At 39.1% G+C, this 22105-nt stretch overlaps 1 protein-coding gene across 1 annotated transcript; it reads left to right on the forward strand.

Moving 5' to 3' along the window:
• The first annotated feature begins 1884 nt into the window (after positions 1–1884).
• Positions 1885–20831, forward strand: LOC100052993 (sulfotransferase 2A1). Its single transcript, XM_001487980.5, has 6 exons — positions 1885–2138; positions 3382–3590; positions 5712–5838; positions 13038–13132; positions 14564–14744; positions 19632–20831. The coding sequence occupies exons 1-6, from the start codon at positions 2003–2005 to the stop codon at positions 19742–19744; spliced, it is 861 nt and encodes a 286-aa protein (XP_001488030.3). The 5' UTR covers positions 1885–2002; the 3' UTR covers positions 19745–20831.
• The last annotated feature ends 1274 nt before the right edge of the window (positions 20832–22105 follow it).

Below are 22105 nucleotides of genomic sequence, written 5' to 3' on the forward strand. Positions count from 1 at the left end.
CTTGGGGGATTTGGGGAGAAAAAGCAGAAAAAAAAAAGTGTTTTTCTTGTGTCCTGAGCCGAAAAGTGCCCCAACGTCATGAAAGTAGGCCAAATAGAACAGCCCTTGACCAAGAAGAACCACCATTTGATATGTCTTTTCAGCACACCATGACTGATATAATTATGTAATTGTAATGGATATAACGAATTTTAAAATTAACCACCGACATGCATGCATGCGCCTCCCAGATGAATGAAAGGATGCAGATCAGATCTGGGATAGAGAGGCAGGATATTATTTATTTTCTTCATCCTTTCCTTTCTTCCTTTATTTCTTTCTTTCACCCACCTATCCATTTTTAGTCTACTATGTAAATTTAGTCTCTAGCATCAGAGATGCAGTTTTCCATGGGACTCAAGTCTCATAGGTGCATCCGTTATCACATTTTTCTGAGGAATATCATACCACATGGGATTGTTGTGATGATTCCATTTATATATGGAGTCCAATCATCAGCTTATCAATAATAATCTCATGGTAGTTCTTAACTATTATCTTTATTATATCTATCATTTGGGGGGCACCCTCCCTTTTGCTTGTTGCATGAACATGTGAAGCAGTGGCCCTTAGGGTCGTTCACTGGGTAAGAGAAGGGCTGGGCCCATGAAATAACAATTGGTGTTCTGGATTCTCCATGTGGTGGATGTGAGAATTCCCCCAGCCCAGTCCCTGAAACCTGAAAGTACTTAATAAATTCTCAGTGTATTAACGATTAATTGGTAAAGGAGAGCTGGATCCCGTATTCCAATTTAGTTTAGTATGAATTCAATTCCCTGTCTGTGTGAGTTTAAAGCACCAGAGAGAATGTTCAGTGCATATTTCCTAGGAACACAGATATTTCCTATATAACCACAGTAAAATTATAGAAATCGGGGAATTTAGAATTGATGCATATTATTATCTAAGCCACATTGCATATTCAAATGTGGCCAGTTGTCCCAATGATATACTGGTAGCATTTTTGTGGTTCAGGATCCACTCCAGGTTTAGTGTACACGCTCCTTTACTCTGGAACACAGCCTCACCTTTTCTTTCTTTTCATAACGATTTCACAACTGGAATAGCACCAGCCCACTATTTTGTAGAATGTCCTTCAATTGGAGTTTATACAATGTGCACGCACGAATGCATTCCGGCCCAGAGCTCATGTTTTAAATATGCCCACATGGAAACCGGGGAGAGTAAACGTAGGAGGGAAACCTGACAAATGTGACCTCAGCCAGGTGGTCGAGGTCAACATCAACAGTCACCGCCACATGGATAGTGAGTTCCCCTGAAGTGTTGTGATGATAATGGGGTTTTACCTCTGTTATCTTTCTCCAGAAACCCATAAGCCTAGTGTAATCATGAGAAAAGCATCCAGCAAACCCCAAAAGAGAGACTTCACCAAAATACCTGACCAGCGCTCCTCAAAACTGTCAAGGTCATTAAAAACAAGGAAATTCTGAGAAAGTGTCAAGACCCAGGGGAACCTAAGGTGACATGATGACTCAGTGTGATGTGGTGTCTGGATGGGATCCTGAACAGAGAAAGGACATTAGGGAAAAACTAAGGATTAGAATAAATTCTGGACTATGGGAACTCTCTCTACTGTCTTTGCAATTTCTCTGTACACCTAAAACTGTTCTAAAAAAATAAAGCTTATGAAAAATATGTTTAAAATTTGCCACATTTCTACATTCTTGGGCTTGTTATTGAATTCCTGGTTCCCTATCATGAATTCAAACTATGATTACCACAGAATGTTCTTGGAATGACTTCACGATTGCTCAACATCATCAACTTTGGAACCGTCTATCGATATCCCCTTCTCTTTATCAGCAAAAAGTTCCTCAACAAACTGGGAGAGATTAATAATTGTTTCAGCTTTAGTATAAAAGCTTGTCTCCCAGCAGCTGCCACAACCTCCAACAGCGGCTGCACCTGAAACTCTAACACCTGGAACAAAGACCTCATCACAATGTCAGACAGGTATATGTGGTTTGAAGGGGTACCTTTCCCTACCATGGGTTTCACACCTGAACTCATGAGAGAAGCATGGGAGAGTTTTGTGTTTAAGGATGAAGATGTCTTGATACTGACTTACCCCAAATCAGGTAAGGAAGCTGGATCAGATGCTGAGACAAGCTGTGGCCATGTCCCTCATTCACTCAGCAAAAGAATGGAATGCTTTCTATATGCCAGACAATGTGCGATGCTGTGTGGGAGTAGAGCTGGGCCCTGATGCCATTTACATTCAGAGAAAAGGCTTCAGCCAGGCAGTTACACAGTAAGATAAGTGTCCAGGGGGTTAATCTAAGGTCTGGGGGAACCCACAGGAGTGAAGCTTAAGACAGAGCCAGGTTTTTTTATGGAGAGCGGAGAAGGATAACCACTGAAGTCCTCATAGAAGAAATAGAAAAAAAGGTAATTTTGTGAGGTGATGGATATGTTAATTAGGTTTATCGTTGTCGTCATTTCACAATGTATACATACATCAAATCATCACATTGTGCACCTTAAATCTATAATTTTTCTTTGCTAGTCATACCTCAATAAAACTGGGGAGGAATGAATAAAAAAGCAACTATCTTAGCCAAAAAAAAAAAGTAGAGGAAATTGCATCTAAGTTGAGATGAAACAATGAACGCTAATCTATTTAGTGAAAAAGAATAGTTTCAGGTAAAGGGATCAGCATGGACAATGGTCAAGAACTGGAAAAGACCTGGCAAATTCAAGGGAAGGAGAGGATGTGGGTTGTACTTCTATGAGGGGAGAGGCTAGAGGGACTGCAAACTGGGCCAAGACTGAGGCTGAAGACATTGGAAGTGTCCAGTGAAAAGCCAAGGGCGAGGGGAACAGGTTAAAAGGATTAAGCAAAGAGCCAAAAGGTAGAAGCAACCCAAATGCCCATTGACAGATGAATGGATAGACAAAATGTAGTGTATACACAGAATAGAATAGTTTTCAACCTTAGAAAAGACTGAAGTTCTAACACACAAAACAACGTGGGTGAACTGTGAGGACATTGCGTTGAGTGAAATAAGCCCATCACAGAAGGACAAATATGGCATGATTTCACTTTGATGAAGTATCCAGAGTAATGAACTTATTAAATCAGAAAATGGAATGTTGGTTGCCAGGGAGTGGAGGGAGGGGAAAATGGAGAATTGTTGCTGAGTGGGGACAGAGGTTCAGTTTTGCAAAATGGTTGCACAACAACGTGAATTTACTTCACACTGCTGAACTGCGCACTTGAAAATGGTTAAGATGGTGCACTTTATGCTGTGTATGTTTTATCACAACTTTTTGAAAAGTCAGATTAAAATGAGTGACCATCATTTTTCCTTCTTTATCCAGGAACAAACTGGTTGGTTGAAATTGTCTGCCTGATTTACTCCAAGGGGGATCCCAAGTGGATCCAATCTGTGCCCATTTGGGACCGCTCACCCTGGGTAGAAACTGAGTATGGGTATAATTCACTAAAGGATAAGGAAGGCCCCCGCCTCATCAGCTCCCACCTCCCCATCCAGCTCATCCCCAAGTCTCTCTTCAATTCCAAGGCCAAGGTCAGTGCTCAATGGTCAAGATAAGTTGATGAATGCTTTCCAAACTCTAATGTGCCTGGGAATGCCCTGGAGATCTGGTTGAAAGGCAGCCTCATCCAGTAGATCTGGGGTGGGCCTGAGATTCTGCAGTGGGTGTTCCAGGGTCCATACTTGAGTACAACGCTGTAGACCCCTCCGCAGGTTATACCACCCAGATTTAAACCAGAGGCAAAGTGAAATGATAATGCCAGAATCTTAGAAAACCACGTTTTACACCCAACCAGAATTTATAACTGTGTTATACACAAGATAACCCCACTCTGTGGCTCTAAAAATAATTAGCCAATCTTCATTAAGTAAATGCCTTCCACCACTTGGGTAGAAGCACCAGACATCGAGTTGCCCAGGTGGGAAGCAGCCCATTCATAAATCAATGCCTAAGTCCAGGGAGATTGTTGTGGCATCGTGTCTGGTTTTTCTAACCACTATGTCTCCCCATGTACAACTAACTATTGAGCTCGGCAGCCACACGAACCTCTCATGGTGCCAACAGATGGTACCCAGAAGGGACCATGGACATCCAGGAGCTAGCATATCTCAGACTGTTTTCAGAAACGTACTTTCCTGTAAGGTGCTCATTAGTTTGTGATTTTTTAGAAAAAAATTTGCTTAAATTAGATTGTGAAGCTTAGGGGCCGGACCAGTGGCACAGTGGTTAAGTGGGCATGTTCTGCTTTGGTGGCCCGGGATTCACTGGTTTGGATCCCAGGTGTGGACATGGAACCGCTGGGCAAGCCATGCTGTGGTGGCGTTCCACATATAAAGGAGAGGAAGATGGGCACAGATGTTAGTTCAGTGCTAGTCTTCCTCAGGAAAAAGAGAAGAATTGGCAGCAGATGTTAGATCAGTGCTAATCTTCCCTCCCCCCCCCCCAAAAAAAAAAGAAAAGAAAAAGAAACAATAGATTGTGAAGCTTAGAATAATATTCTCCTTGGAAATTTCACAATGTGTTGCAGCACAATGAAGTTTTGTTTTTAACCCATCACTTCCCAAGCTTGCTTATAATACACTCATTTATCTGTGTCTTATTGGTGTTTGTCAAATCCCTGCATGGGGAAACTGAGGCCTAGAGAGAGCTGGGGCCCAGAATACTGTCACTAAGAAAGTTGGTGAAGAATCCAGAGTGTAAGTCAGATGTTCAAATACCATGTGCTCTTGCGTGTGTGTGTCCATGTCTGTGCACTAATTGTAAGTATTAGCTTGTTCATCTTTACATATGTACACAACTGGGTTAACTCCTTGCAGGACATTTGTTCCTGCCAAAAATGTCCATAAAATATTTGGTCCATAAGACATTTAGTCCATGCCCAAAGGTCTGCACCATTTAGTCGTGTCCAAGACATCCATGAGCATATTTGGCCCATGCCCAATGCTTTTGGGCATAGACCAAATATCAAGGACCTTTGGGTGTGGGGACCCAATGTCTCCATGGACATTTTCAACAGGATCAGATATGACCAAATATCAAGCACTTTGTTGTGGACCCCATGTCTTATGGACACTTTGCATGGGACCAAATGCCTTCTAATTGGGTAACTACCCTCCAGATCCAGATTTAGAACATTTCCACTCCCCCAGGAAATTCCCTCCTGCGTCTCTCGAATCAATGCCCGCCCGCAGAAGTGACCGCTCCCCTGACTTCTGACTCTATCGTTGAGCTTAGCTAGTTCTTGTACTTCATGAAAATAGACATATACCCTGAGAAGGCCTGCTGTGTATCTATGAATATAGTAGTTTATTAATCATCTCCTAGTAGTGATCTTTAAGCTGTGCTCCAGAAATCTAAGAGCACTCACTTTTCAAACCTTCACTGGCTTCCCGTTCTGAGTGGACTACGATATTCAAGACAGAAACGACAATGCTTTCGTCTTCCACTGTGATATTCTTAATATTACTCTAGTGACTGGTTCGTAGGAACTTAAAAACATACATTTGGTTAATGAATGCAGTAACCAATTTCTTAAAAGATTGCATTGATACTTAGGCATTTTCTAAGAATTCCTTTTTCCCCATTTTTATGAAGTTCAAGAAGGATGGGAAATGGCAGTATTATTTTTTTGTTATTCCATTTTTCTCTTTCAGGTGATTTATCTCATCAGAAATCCCAGAGATGTTCTCATTTCTGGTTATTTTTTCTGGCGTACTTCATATTTTGTGAAGAAAGCAGAGTCACTGAAAGAGTATTTTGAATGGTTCATCAAAGGAAATGGTGAGTGAATGTAAAATATGGAATATGGGAGGTTGTCAGAGGCCTTTATCAGACCCCATCTTACACCCGACCTGAGATCTCTACAGCTGGGCATCCTGGGGCTACAAGGCTATGTCACCATTGGAACGTCAAATTTTCAAAGTCCACCTTCTCTCTCATAGAGCAGCAGAACCCCAGCCATCCTTGCAGCTTGCCCCGTCATAAACCATCCTAGGTATGTTGTGAGTCTCCACGCCTGTCTAATACTAACAGAGAGCAGCTGTATTCTTCTCCTCTCTCCTAATTTGTGACTTTCTGAAATACAGCTTTTCACTGCCTTTCTGGGCAACACAATCTTCACTTTCCACCATTTTTTAGATGCATCTTTCTACAACTGCCTTAATCCTCTTGTCCAATCTATCTCAAAAATGTATGCATTTAGGCCAGCCCTGTGGCCTAGTGGTGAGGTTTGGCATGCTCTGCTTCAGGTTCCAGAAACAGACTTACACCCATCATTGACAGCCATGCTGTGGTGGTGACCACATACAAAATAGAGGAAGATTGGCACAGATGTTAGCTCAGGGAGAATCTTCCTCAATGAAAAAGAGGAAGATTGGCAACAGATGTTAGCTCAGGGCAAAACAAACAAACAAACAAAAATACCCAACAGTATACTTTATCCTAAAATCTCTATAGTGTTATTTATGCAGAATTTCTAGACTTTCTCAGATGCCTGAAATTTTGCAATTTTCTGCAAAACTATTTGATGAGTCCCTTATCTCAGCTATGATATGTCTCCTTAGTTTCAGCCGTGTTTCTCTGACAGCCCACAGACATCTTCACTGGAGAGAGGCATAGATACCTCTAGTTCAGTATGTTCAAAACTGAACACATTTCCCCCATATTCCACACTGTTCCCACTGCCGGTTGATCTTAGGAAATAAATAAAACCACCCCTCACTCAGCATCAATAGGATTCTGTCCTCTTGCAAGTGTCTCCTGTTTTCCATCCCACTGCCCCATGCCCCTCACCATTTTCCTGTATCTATTTCTTATCCAAGTCCCACGACCTTGATTATTACCTTCCTTCTCATCTCTGCTGAAACGTCTCTGCATTTCTGGAAGTTTTCCTCTTCAATACTATACATAAGAGCATCCTACCCAGTATCTATTATCTTCTCTCTTTTTGTTCTTAGTACTCATCACCAATGAGTATCTAGTCTATTACTTTTTTTATTGCGTGCTTTTCCCAACTAAAACGTGAGCTCTTTGATTTCTTCCTTCTTGACCCAAGGTTCTAGAGTGGTGCTTGCCATATAGTAATCAGCTGATACGCCTGTGTTAAATAATAAATATTTATTTGCCACCCTTCCCTTGGTGGTTGATTGAGCAAACCCACTGTTACTTCTCACCTAGATTCACATAACAGACTCCATACTGGTGTCCACACCTCGTGTTCTCTGGCCCTTCTGGGCTATGTTGCAATCATCTGTTAGATATTGAACAGTTCACATTTCCTGAATTGTTTGCCCTTGGTATAAAGGCCAATCTTCAAGCACAGAGCAGTCGTCTTTCTTGTGGAGCTGATCCTGGCTGAACTCTTCCCTCCTGTCTCCTCGTGTCCTTCAGGTTACTCTTTCATAAAAAAAGGCAACAGTGAAATCCTAGGGTGGAAGCCCAGACACGAAGAGAACAATTCCCTCACTGATGTTGTATTTGATTTTGCCATTTGGTGCATAAATTAGTCCGAATTGTGTTTTGACTGTTACCAGGAATCCAGGAAGGTCCAACCAATAGTGGTGGGTGATGAAGCCATATCCTGTAAACCTCACCACTGTCTCAATATCTTACTTTCTGTCATTTAAAACTCACACACGGGCCTTTTCTTATCCAGTCAAGAAGCACTAACACCAGAATCTCTATTGATATCAACTAATCTCAATATCCTGAGTTGCATGCAGCCCTGTAGAAGGTTGATCCAAAACCATTCCCCTAAACCAATGAAGGGAATTTAAGTCTCAGGAAATATTGTCCTTAGACCCAGGCAACAGGAGTCTCTGCTCTGGACGCTGGGATAGAGCAGAGCTCTGGATCATACATGAAGCAAAGGCTTAGGGGATCTCTGCTCTGGACACACTTCCTCCCCAGCAGGTAAAGAGTCTATAGGATTCCTGGAGTTTGCGACCCTGTCATCCCCCATGCTCTGGGAACCTTGAGCCCTAGAATGTCCTCTGCAAAATGCCTAAAGCATGCTTTCATGGCCTGTGTGGTCCTCTTCCCTAGGTCCTACCTCCCAAGGCAGACTATACCAGCACCATGAGTACCACTAGATTAGGCTCAGCCAAGGGGAGAAGCAAAATGAATGACCATAATTGCTCCTTGCAAGCATCGCTGAAGCCATTAGGTTTTTGGTCATTACTTTCCCAACACTTTGAATGCCCAAAGTTGGAAATTAAATTAGATGTTTCAGCTTCTATTCAGAATAATGCTTCTCTGGTGCTCATGTGCGTGACTTTCTTTCTGGTTTATATATCTGAGCATAGAACTGCTAAGGCATAGCAAATATGAATTTTCAATTTAAAAAAATAATATCAAACTATTTTCCAGAGTAGTTGTACTAATTTATATTCCCAGAAATAGCATATGAGAGTTCCTGTTACTCCGCATGCTCAGTGACATTCATTATTGTCAGTATTTTTGTGATGGTCATTATAGGAATTTTACAGTGTAATTAGTGGAGAATTGGCATATTTTACTTTATCTCCTCACTTATAGACATTGTTTATCCCTCCTTTTATCTGAAGCTCTTTTAATGTCTATGTGATCTTTTATAATATTTTTCTGCAAAGAGCTTGCAACTCTTTTTTAGATGTATGTCATTTGTTCTAGATTAATGACATCTTAAAATTACATCTTCCAGTAGTTTATGCCTGATTTGGGGATGTAACTGATTTTGAGTATTGATTGGGTATTCACCAATCTGAATGAACTGTCTTCTTAATTCTCTTTGTTTCCCTGTAGGTTCTCCTTGATTTTCCATGAAGTATAAACATAACCTTTAAGTAATGACTGTAATCTCCATTCTAATACACATATGTTGTCCTTATTTTTTCCTGTGTTATCTCATTGGCCAGGGCTCTGGGACAGTGTTGGATAGAAGTGATGATAGTGTTAATACATGCCTTGTTCTTAACTTTAAAGATAATTACTAAAAAAAGTTATATTTTAACTTTATTGGTAAATATAATTTATATATTTAAAACAGCTTATTTGATATACATATATATTGTTTAGTGATTACAAAGATTGAGATAATTAACACACCCATCACCTCAAATAGTTAAATCTTTGCATTTTTGTGTAGTGAGACAGCTTAAATCTATTCTCAGCAACTTACAAGTACATAATACTAAATATTACCTATAGTTACCATACTACACATGGGATTATCAGAAATTCTCCTTATAACTGAAAATATAACTGACTAGAATAATATATATACATATAACATTAACCATTCATCCATCAAAGGACATTTAGGTTGTTTCCACATGTTAATTATTGGAAACGCAGAACAATGCTGACATGAACATGGATCTTCGGCTATCGCTTCAAGATACTGATTTCAATCCTCCAGATGTATACCCAGGAGTGGGATTGCAGCATCAATGGTAGTTCTATTTCCAAATTTTGGTGGACCCTCATCCTGTTTTCCTAATGGCTGTACCAAGTTACATTCCTACCACCAGTATATAAAGGAGTCCCATTTCTCCACATCCTCACCAATGTTTATTTATTATCTTTTTTAGGATTAGGATAATAGTCATCCTAACAAGTGTGACGTGAAATCTCACTGTGGTTTAGATCTGCCTTTCCTTGATAGTTAGTGACATTGAGCACATTTTTATACACATACGGGCCATTTGTGTGTCTTCTTTGGAACAATATCTAATCAGATCCTTGCCCATTTTTTAGTTGGTCTATTTGATTTTTGCTATTGCGTTGTATGAGTTCTCCATATTTGGAAGATTAACTTCTTATCAGACATATGATTTGCAACTATTTTTTCACATCCCGTAGGTTGCCTTTTCAAGTGGCTGATTGTTTCCAGTGCTGTCAGAAGCTTTTTAATTTTATGTCGTCGCTCTTGTTTATTTTAGCTTTTGTTGCCTGTGCTTTTGGTGTCTTAGCCAAGAAATCATTGCCAATCCAATGTCGAGGGTCTTTGCCCTGTGTTTTCTGCTAGGAGTTTTATGATTTTAGATCTTTTGTTTCAGTCTTTGATCCATTTCAAGTTAATTATTGTGAGTGGAATAAAATAAAGGTCTGTTTTCCTTCTTTTTCATGTGGATATTCAGTTTTCCCAACACCATTTATTGAAGAAACTATTCTTTCCTCATTGTGTGTTCTTAGTGCCCTCGTCAAAAATTAGTTGACTATATATGTGTGGGTTTACATCTGGACTCTCTATTCTGTTCTGCTGGTCTATGTGCCTGTTTTGATGCCAGTACCATGCTGTTTTGATTACTATAGCTTTGTAATAATCCTTCAAATCAGGGAGTGTGATGCCTCCAGCTTCGTTCTTCTTTCTCGAGGTTGCTTGTCTATTTGGGGTCTTCATGGTTTCATACAAATTTTAGGAAATTTTCTACTTCTGAAAGGATACCATTACAATTTTGATAAGAATTTAATTGAATCTGTAGATTACTTTGGATGTAATAGACATTTCACAATATTACACTTCCAACCCAAGAACACAGGCTATCTTTCCATTAATGTGTCTTCTCGATTTCCTTCTTCAATGTCTTACAGTTTTCAGTATGTAAGTTTTTCACCTCCTTGGTTAAGTTTATTCCAAAGTATTTTATTCCTTTTGATGCGATCGTAAATGGGATTGCTTTCTTAATTTCTCTTTCAAATGCTTCATTGTTAGTGAATAGAAACACAACTGTTTTCTATAAGCTGATTTTGTTTCTTGGAACTCTACTAAGTTCTATTATTAGTTCTACCAGGTTTTGGGGAGAGTTTTTAGGATTTTTTTTTATATATACCAGATCATGTCATCTGAAAATAAATTTAATTTTCCTTCTTCCTTTCTGATTCAGATTTTTTTGTTGCCTAATTATTGTGGTTAGGACTTCTAAAGTCATATTGGATGGAAATGGTGAGGGGACATCCTTGTCTTTCTCCTGGTCTTAGAGGAAATTCTTTTAACTTTTCACATTGACTATAGTATTCGCTGTGGACTTCTCCCATTTGACCTTTATGATGATGAGGAACGTTCCTTTTATACCTGATTTGTTGAGATCTTTTATTATGAAAATGTTGAATTTTGTCAAATGCTCTTTATGTATCTACTGAAATTCTCATACAATTTTTATCCTTTGTTCTTTTAATGTGGTGTATCACATTAATGATTTGCATGTATTGAAACATCCTTGCATCCCATGGTGTATGATCATTCTAATGTGCTGTTAAATTCGGCTTGCTAATATTTTAATGAGGATTTTTGCATCTATATTCATCAGGAATAATGATCTGCTCTTTTCTTTTCTTATAGTGTCCTTCTCTGGCTTTGGCAGCACGGTAATGCTGGCCTCATAAAATGAGTTTGGGAGTGTTCTCCCTCTTCAGTTTTATGGAAGTTAGAGGGAATTGGTTTTAATTCTTTTTAAAATATTTGCTAGAATTTACCAGGAAACCATGTGATATTGGGCTTTTCTTTGTTGGAAGATTTTTGATTTCTGGTTCAATCTCATGACTTGTTATTGGACTATTCAGATTTTCTGTTTCTTCATGATTCAGTCTTGGTAGGTTGTATGTTTCTAGGAATTTATCCATTTCTTCTAGGTTACCCAAATTGTTAGCATACAATCCTTCATAGTAGTCTTTTATGATCCTTTGTGTTTCTGTGATAACAGTGGTAACGGTTCTCCTTTCATCTTTTATTTATTTGAGTCTGTTCTGTTTTTTTCCTATTCTACCTAAAGGTTTGTCAATTTTGTTTATCTTTTTAAAAAGCAAGGTCTTACTTTTGTTGATCTATTCTATTGTTTTCTTGTTTCTGTTTCATTTTTTTCCTGCTCTGATCTTTGTTATTTTCTCCCTTCTGCTAACTTTGAGCTTACCTTGTTCTTCTCTTTCTAGTTCTTTGAGCTGTGAAGTTAAATTTTTTTGTTTGAAATCTCTTGTTTTTTCCTTAACACTGGTGTTTATAGCTATAAAAGTCCCTCTTAGAACTACTTTTGCTGCATCCCATAAGTTTTGATGTGTTGTGCTTCCATTTTTCTTTGCTTTATGGCATTTTCTAATTTCCTCTTTGATTCGTTGGTTTTTCCTTTCTCCTGTGTTTACTTTTTTTATTCATAAAGTATAACTTCGACTAGATCTCTCATTACAAAAGTGGTAAATTACCTCATTATTTTGCCTGAAAACGTCTTTCTTTGAAATTCATTCTTGAAATATGCTATAACTAAGTAGAATTCTCAGTTGATAATTAATTTTCCACCAGTTTTTGGAGTTAAGAATGGCTCAGGCATGGTAGATAGACATTGCAAATTATAAAATAGTTAGTATATGGAGGATAGAGTGGGAAGACCTGTCTCACTAGAATATAATGTAACATATAGAAAAAAGCAGTTTTCAAGGAAACATTCCTGAGAATTTCCTGAATTGATGAAATATCAGTTTAAAGAGTCACAATTAGCCTCACAAAGAATTATTACAAATAAATCTTTGCCTAGTCTCTAGGAAAGTTGTACTAGAAAAAAGGAAAGAAAATCTGAAATCAGAGGAAAGACAGATGATATCCAAGGGAACAATAATTACGATAGCAACATGAAGGGAAGAAGACAGAAAAATAACTTCAAGGGCTGTGGAAAAGACATATCAAGCAAAAATTCTACACACGGAACAGATTAGAGGCAGCAAGAATACCATTCTTAAGGCCACATGGCTCTCTAGATAGGATCTTCTTAGAGACCCTTGAAAACTGGTACAGAGCCTGCTCCAAAGGAACAAGGCTCATTACAGGGTAAATGCATGAAGTTGGATAATAGTTTTCCATCTTTACTCTCATTCATTCAGCAAACAGTTAGGACAGGCCTAAATGTGCCAGATATTGTGCTATTAACTGTGCCCGAAAGAGTGAACATAATAGGTGGATTTTTGCTTTCATAGAGTTTGTAAACACCTCTTCTGTCTACCTCCCCAATATGTAGTGCCATTTGGATCCTGGTTTGACCACATTCATGGCTGGATGTCAATGAAAGGGAAGGAGAACTTCCTGATACTGAGTTATGAAGAGCTGAAACGGGTAACTATGGTCCTTGTGGTTAGCACATAACCTCTCACCATCATCTTCACTCCTATGACTTCCCTCCATTCCTCTGCATCTCTATTCCACCTTCTCAGTCAAAGTTTAGACTTGTGTAGGGTCATCAGGAATGAGAACAGCTGCCTGTCTTCATTGCCCTACATCTGGTTGACACTGCCCAAGCTCTATGCCCTTTCTCCATGTGTTCATCTTGTTTCTTCTTACAACATTTAAAGGTGTTTTTTAATAAGTACAATTGCTTTTGCTCACACTGGGAATGGTTCTAAAATTTCTAGGAGTAGGACACATGATGCTGCTGATAACCTAGGGTGGGAGGGGAGTGAGGAAGAAGATGGGACCAAAAGAAAAAAGTCAGGTTCCAGAGGTGTGTCCAACTGCCTGAAATCGCAGATTGACTGATAGAAGAAAGATAAAGTCAGGAAATCAGTCTTTGTAATTATTCTCACAGGCCAAGTCTAGACTGAACAGTGATGGGCAGGAGAAGTGGTCAGTTGATGCTCTAAGCCAGGAAGGAGAATTAAACCATTGGAAGAAGAACTTGGCTTATTAATGGTATCCCAGAGAAAAGAAGAAATAATGTAAATGCAGGCTTTTCCCTTTGAGAAACAAATCATTTCCCATCCTCTTCCTCTGTCCAATTCTCTGTGACCCCCACATGAATTTCAGTTTTTACAAAGAAGCCTTTTGTAATAAGTTTTACTCCCTCAGCTACATTACCTTCCAGTGATTATGCTTTCAAGCCAAAAATCAACTTGTATTGGAGTAATTTCTACAGCTGTGTGTCTTCTGCTTAGATCCTTATGGGGGCTCATGGGATAAAGAAACATTTTAAAGCATTACAGCTCTATGAGGAAAGTCTATGATACAAAGCAAAGTTTTTCTGGTTTAGCTCATTGTTTTTAATAATCTCCCAGGATCACGAGTCAAGTACTAATTACTGAGATGATGTAGAAGAAGATATTGTGAAAATCTGTGTGTTATTCAAATCTTAATTTTGGAAAACAACGTGAATCAATGGCACGGCCAGGATTTGAAGTCAATCTCTTGGATCTTTGTCAAGTTCTCCCTCAATCTCTCCTCAATTAATCCTCATCATAATTGTCTAGAAGCCTTCCTACAAGTCTCTTTAGAAAACCCAGGCCCTGTATTTTGTGTTAAGGGATCCTGAGCTCAATTCTACTGGGAGATCCATATGGATCTGGCACCTTTGTATCCTTGGTGCTCCTTCCTCTTTACGTTTGCCCTTCCTTCCTCCTAGTCACAACCAATCAAGCGCTTCCTGCTTCTCACGTTGTTCTTCTCTTCCTCCCTCCTCTCCTCCTTCTCCTCACATTGTTGTTTCCTCATTCTCACCTCCTTACCTATGTTCTTTCTGTTTCATATCCTCTCTCTTGTTTTTTCTTCTTCTAGGACACAAGAAGCACCGTAGACAAGATCTGCCAATTCCTAGGCAGGAAATTAGAACCAGAAGAACTGAACTCACTCCTCAAGAATAGCTCCTTTCAGGTCATGAAAGAAAACAAGATGTCCAATTTGTCCCTCCTTCGTGGTCAGTTTTTTGATGAGAAGAATGGAATACTACTGAGAAAAGGTAAAAGAAACTGCTCTGCCTTCAAAATATATCGGGATACGTGGAGGACATACTGGTGATAACAGCAGGGCACTAACGGGACTGGGGAGTGTTTGAATTTATCAAATCTAGTTGCTCATCATCCAGAGAGGTTCTCAGGTGCTATTATCAAGAAGTCTCTTTCCACGGTGTTGATATGGGCTTCAGGCACTTGGAGGATGTTGACTAGGCTGCAGTGGTCATCTGACTTATGAGAGGTCATTCAGATTCTCTCTCCTCAGAATTTGACATGGGGAATATTCATTCCACAAACACTGACCAGGCTAAGTCACTACTCCTGCCAACTTGCCAGCTGGGATTGACCTGAGAAGTGAGGACAGTTTTGGAGATGGTCATGTTGGTGTTACCGCACTGGTGATTTAGCATAGAGAACTATCCTGAATAAGCAAATGTGGAAAGAATGAGTTAATTGAGAAAAGGAGAGTGTTACCGAACCTGAAGTGAGTTCGCTCACCCGTTGCGCAGCAAGCCAATCTCTGACACAGGGGGTGGTGGAAGAAAGTAGGAACTTTATTTTTGCACAGCGCTGAGCAAGGAGAGAGGGCAGCTAACACTGAAATCCCAAACTCCCCGAAAAGCTAAAAGGAAGGGTTTTTATTTGGGGCTTTAGGTAGGGGAGGGGGAGCATATGGCCTTGTTGGTTGGAGCTTTCCCACCAGCCTGTCTTTGGCCTTGAGACACTTGCAGAGAGGAGGGAGCTCATGACCTTGCTGGTCAGCAGCTTTCCCACCAGCCCGTATCTCTTTGCGGGAGGAGATAGTCCAGGTGCTTGTTCTTGATGGTGTCTGTCTCCATGGAGGATAGTGGATTCTGGAGCCAGGAAGCCAGAGAGTAAGCAGGGAGTGAGTGTTTTGGTTTTAACCCCATATATGCTTGGTTTAATGTGGGGAAACTGATATCAGGGTCGATATCAAGAGGAGAGATTTCTCACTTAGATGAGAGCCTGTCTTGCTATCAGACAATATCAGACCGTCTGTGAGGAAAGATTGATGGTGTCCTTATCCTTGGGCGCAAGATGAGTGAAGAGTGTCTACTGCATGGAATAGGAGCTTAATTTCCCAGAACTCCATAGTTCAAATACATCCAGGATGATGATTCATGGATGGAAGAAATTAAATGATTCAAAAGACCTCGATCAGAAGGCAGCTGCCACCCAGGGCGGGGGGGGGGTGGTGGTTGCGCTCACCACCCCAGTAGGCCAGAAGGTCAGACCATCAAGACCAAGAAGCTCATTCTTGATTCTTAAAATCTCTTGGAAGTTGTCCTGCTAGAGTTTGGATTTGCTTGGTACCTGTGATCTCTTTCTCCTCTCTGAGTTCCCCCTATTGGAATTGGAATATTTATCCTATGCCTTTCCTACCATTGTATTTTGGAAGCAGGTAATTTGTTTGTTTCCCAGCTTCACAACTGGAGATGAATCTTGCCTCAGGATGATCCCTACCTCGATTCTGACCCATGCATTATTTACATTATATTTTGCTGACTTTTGGACTTAAAGTTGACATTGGAATGAGTTTAGACTCCGGGCAGTTGGGACAGGTGGATGTATTTTTAATGTGAAAAAGACATGAATTGGGGGTGGGGGGGGGTGAAAGAAGAAGTATTATAGCCTGAATTATGTCTCCTCAAAACTCACATGTTGATTTCCTAACGCCTAGTACCTCAGAATGTAACTGTATTTGGGAATAAGGTCTTTAAAGAGGTAATTAAGTCAAAATGAGGCTTATAGGTTCCTCCTAATCCATAAGACTGGTGTCTTTGTAAGAAGAGAAAATTGGGACACGGGAACATGCTCACACAAAGAGAAGATCATGTGAAGACAGCCATCTACATGCCAAGGAGAGGAGCCTGCAGAAGACACCAACGCTGCTGACACCTGGGTCCTGGACTTCTAAGCTCCAGATTGTGAGAAGATACATTTCTGTCATTTAAAAAATAATACGTCTAGCAATCCCCGTCTTTGATACTTTACTAAACTTGAAGTAAATTGGATTCCTAGCATAGAGAGATCGTCTATTCGTGGATTTCCTTTTATGCATCAGGGTTTGGCAGATTTTAAATTTTATATTTCTGTACAATTCTTGTGAGAAATGGCTAAAAGGACGAAAGATGGTTGCTTAAGAGAGAAAGGCAATGGGAATTAACAACTAGACTTTTGGTAGGGATAAAATAGAGCGGATGCAATCAAATTTGGGGCGTCTAATTCAATGAGTACACCTTTCATTTCTTTTTATCTAGGATGATTCCTCCAGAAGGCAATCATATAGGATTTTAACCTTTCCCAATTACTCATGGATTTCTTATATAAGAGTTGGGAGGGATCGATACAATAATGATAAGAACAGTTAAAGCTACAGTGTGAATATTATTGCTGAGCTGGTGGTCTGACTCCACGTGTAGCTTATAATTGAATCATCATGACAATCTCATGAGGGATTATTTCCCTCAGAAAAAGATGATAACTGATGCAGCTAGTAAGACACAAGTCCCTCTGATAGCCGATCTCTGACACTGGAGACTAAGCATAACCATCATGGTTTAGGTCTTCGATATTCTAGGACCGAGTAAACTAAGAATGATTGAGTGGGTGAAAGAAAGAAAAAGAAAGCAAGAAAGAAAGGGATGAAAAGGGACAATATCCTGCTTCTCTGTTCCACGTCTGATCTATGTCCTTTCTTTCATCTGAAAGGCATCTACAGGTCAAAGATTAATTTTAAAATTACTTATATCAATTATAGTTCAATAATTTGTTATGTAAATTATGATGTAATGAAAAGCCCTATCAAATGTTGGCTGTTTTTGGTCAAAGGCTGTTCTGTTCCACCTACTTTCATGACGTTTGTGGGCATTTCTATGCTCAGGACGCAAGAAAAAGACTTTTATTTTCCCTCGAGGGCTATACTTAGGAGAGTCCTGGATGTTGAAGTCTCCATTAGTGGTGACCCATCTGATTTTCAGATAAGGGTAATAGTTTTCCCTAATTGACCGCAATGATTATTATCCTTGATGATTTTATTCTAAAGGATGATGCTTGGCATGGATTACATGTTCTATGACTTTTGTTGAATAAACAGACAGAAGAGTTAATTAAAAAATATGATGATTAATGAAATGTGGTATAAAGTGTAATAATCAACGAGCTTGTGGCACTTTGGCCTCCCTCTGTTGTCAACGTCGCCCAGTCTGTGTTGCTTGGTTGCAGCAGCTTCAGAAAGCTAACAGAGAATCGTTTGGGGAGATTTTTAAGAGGCAAGGACAAAGGAGAGATGTAAACAGAAATTAACATCCAAAAGATTTCTAGGATTTTGAAAACTAGTATGATTTAGAATTTGAAGCCCCTTCATAGAAACATTCAATTCTCTCATCTGGACTAATATTTGATAGGGGGCCGCCATATTGAATTTACATAGACTCTGTTGCCTCAAGAACTCTTTCTGGCTTTCTAAAGTCAGATGTGTTATGGTTGATACAGGAGCCAAAAAAGTCAATAATGATAAAACTGATTCTAACTGTGAAGATAATGATGAGCATGAGAGTAGCAGTGGATGTCTATAGAGTACCAATTATTTATTGGACATTCTTTGATATCACTTCTATGTGTATGAGTATATAATTTATATTTTTAGATATTATTTTATATATAATTATGTATTATTCTCTTAGATAATATTAATTAATGTATTAATTTGTTTAATATAGTAATGTAATACATAAAGTGTTAATTTATATGACACGGAAATAATAATATAATTGTATCATTAAGAGGATGGCTTCTAGTGATAAAATCTTTGGCTTTAAATTCACATCCTTCGCTTTCTGACTGTGTAACTCTCCAAGTCTTTTTTTCCTCATCTGTAAAATGATAATAATAGTACCTTCCTCATCCTTTTACTCATCTTTTCAACAAATATTTGAGTACATACTATGTGTCTATGACTCTTTGAAACACTAAGTCTTTGGCAATTTAAAAAGAAAAGGCTGGGACTTTCTTAAACTTACACATATTGGAGATACATCAGACACACAAAGAGGACATACATATAGCAAATCATACATGATAAGTGTTATGAAGTAAAATACAGCAAGGATGCGGCTTACAGTTTTAAACTGGGCGGTGGGAGAGAACCTCACTGAGAAGATACACTGGAGCAAAGACATCAAAAAAGCAAACCAGGAAGACACGGTGTGTGTGAGAGAACAGCCTTCGAGGAAGAAGGGGCAGGGAATGCACACAGCCTGAGGAGGGGTAACGTCTGAAGCAGAATCAGAAGACTCACTGTGAGGGGGTAGAATGAGCAAGTGGGTGGTCACAGGAGACGGAGTCAGAGAAATGACAGGGGCCAAACCACCTGAAGCTGTAAGAACTTTCACTGAGTGAAACCAGAAGTCCTCGGAGAACTTCAGCTGGAAGGGACATGGTCTAGCTTCTCAAGGAATCAAGATGGCTGCCGTGCTGAGATTAACTTATAATGGAGAAGGATGGAGAACAGAGAGACTAGTCATACATCTAATACGATAATCCAGATGAGACAAGGTTTTGGCTTGGGCCAAGGTGGTAGAAATAGAGGTGGTGAGAATTGGCCGGATTCTGGATGTATCAGAGGATGTGGGCACAGGATTGCTGATGATTGTATACAGGATGTGCTGGGAGAGAGGAGGATAGAGAAAACCTTTCCGAGGCAGGTGGAAGTGTAAATGGGTATGATTGGCAGGGAGTATAAAGGTCCACCGATGAGCCATTAGTCATTCTGCTCTATTAGCTACAATTTCCGTGGCAAGTGGAGGAGATGTGTTGGGACCTGCGACTTACCCCCAGATCTGATCTGTGTCTCTATTTCATGTTTGTAGGCGTTACTGGAGACTGGAAAAATCACATCACGGTGGCCCAAGCTGAAGCCTTTGATAGAATATTCCAGGAGAAGATGGCAGATCTTCCTCAAGAGTTGTTCCCATGGGAATAATGTTCAAAAACTTCTGGATCTTACATGAATCTTGATATTTGTTTCCTGTGTTTGTACATATGCACGACTGGAGGTAATTGCATAAAACCTGTATTTCATCCTGGAGCTTTGAATTATCTAGTCCTTGCATCTTTGAGTTCTTGATTATTAAAAACTACCAAGGTACCCTTAATTCACTTTGAGGCATCCAGCTCTTAAAAAAGATTTTTGTGTAACATTTCATACCTACAGAATGATAGAGAAATAATGTAAGTACTACCCAAAATTATGTCAAAAATTTTTAATAAAATTAAGCAGCAATTCAGGCTCCTTTTTCTCAATTACCTGTACCTCCACAATTTGTTAAGATTTTGACCTTAATTTATATGTTTCCCAAAGTAGTGTTATTCTCCCAATATGTGGTGTTTGACCATAAACAATATATAGTATTTATGGAGGCTTTCAAAACTTAGAGAAATGCATTCATCAGCTTACATTTCCACTCAGTATTTTCTGTTTGGCTTTCATCCATGTTGATTATATAATTAGTTCAGTATTTATTATTGAGACTTGTAACATAATTCTGTGACCAATTCTCCTGTGGATGAACTTGGATTTCTCCCCACCAGTTTCCCCCTATTTGAGTGACTGCCTTGCCCTAACATATGCTCTACCCTGGAAAATATTCCAGGTGCATTTGAGAAGAATTTGCATTCTGCTGCTTTTGGATGCAATATTCTGTGAATATCTGTTAAGTCCACCTGCTTTAATATGTAGTGTAATTCCAATGTTTCCTTGCTGATTTTCTGCCAGGTTGACCTATCCATTGTTGAAAGTGAAATATTGAAATTTCCTCTTCTTATTGTTTTATTATGTCTCCCTTTGGCTATGTTAACATCTGCTTGCTATATTTAGTTGCTCCTGTGTTGGGTGCATAAACATTTACAAATGTTAGATCTTGTTGGACTGATCCCATTATCATTATATAGGGACCTTCTTTGACTCTTACTACAGTCTGTCTTAAAGCTGTTTTGCTGATAAGTATAATTACTCCTGCTTTCTTTTGATTTCCATTTGAATAAAATAAAGTCTTAATAATTTAACAATATTTAAATCACATACAGCAGCTTTTCTGAACACAATAGTATGAAAGTAAAGTCATCTACAAGAAAAAAACTAGAAAGTTTACAAACATGTGGAGATTAAACATGGTACTGAATACCCTGTGGGTCAAAGAAGAAATCAAAAGGGAAACAAAAAATATCTATAGACAGTGATACATCACAGCGACAAAATGAAGGATAAAAATCGTATGCTCATCTCCATAGATGCAGAAAAAGCATTTGACAAAATTCAAAATCAATTCATGATAAAAACACTCAACAAACTGTGTACAGATGGTACGTAGCTCAACATAATAAAGGCCATTTATGACAATCCCACAGCTAACATCATATTCAATGGTGAAAAGCTCAAACATTTCCTCTAAGATCAGGAACAAGACAAAGATGCTCAAACTCACCACTTTTATTCAACATAGTGCTGGAAGTCCTAGCCGTGGAAATCCAAGACGAAAAAGAAATAAAAGGCAACCAATCTGGAAAGGAAGGAGTAAAACTGTCTTTATTTGCAGACGACATGATACTATATACAGAAAACCCTAAAACTCAACCAAAAAAACTGTTAGAACTAATCAACAAATTCAGGAAAGTTGCAGGATATAAAAACAACACACAAAAGTCAGTTGCATTTCTATACATTAACAATGAGCTGTCAGAAAGAGAAATTAAGAGAACAATCACTTTTATAATTTCTCTAAAAGAATAAAATACCTAGGAATAAATTTAACCAAGGTGGTGAAGGTTCTGTACACTGAAAGCTGTAGCACATCGATGAAATGAACTTGAAGACACAAATGAATGGAAACACAACCCATGCTCCCAGATTGGAAGAATTAACATTGTTAAAATGTCCATACTACCCAAAGCCACCTACAGATTCAATGCAATCCATACCAAAATTCCAATGGTATTTTTTACAGAAATAGGAAAAATTCTAAAATTCTTTGGTATCTCAAAAGACCCTAAGTAGCCAAAGCAATCTTGAGTTAGAAGAACAAACCTAGAAGTATCATACTTCCTGATTTCAAACTATATTATGAAGCTGTAGTAATCAAAATAGTACGATACTGGCATAGAACCACACACATTGTATCTATGGAACAGAATAGAGGGCCCAGAAATAAACTCAAGCATCATGACCAGTTAAATTATGACAAAGGAGTCAAGAATATACAAGGGGGAAAGGATAGTCTCTTTAATAAATTGTGTTGGGAAAACTGGACAGCCACATGCAAAAGGATGAAACTGGATGTCTATCTTA

Source organism: Equus caballus, chromosome 10 (genome assembly GCF_041296265.1).
Source record: "Equus caballus isolate H_3958 breed thoroughbred chromosome 10, TB-T2T, whole genome shotgun sequence".
Taxonomy (NCBI): domain Eukaryota; kingdom Metazoa; phylum Chordata; class Mammalia; order Perissodactyla; family Equidae; genus Equus; species Equus caballus.

Excerpts from the sequence above, each read along its gene's own strand:
- LOC100052993 (XM_001487980.5), top strand. The coding sequence starts at position 2,003 with ATGTCAGACAGGTATATGTGGTTTGAAGGGGTACCTTTCCCTACCATG. Across the intron at positions 3,591-5,711 it reads TCTTCAATTCCAAGGCCAAG|GTGATTTATCTCATCAGAAA; the intron begins GTCAGTGCTCAA and ends TTTCTCTTTCAG. Across the intron at positions 5,839-13,037 it reads ATGGTTCATCAAAGGAAATG|TGCCATTTGGATCCTGGTTT; the intron begins GTGAGTGAATGT and ends CCCAATATGTAG.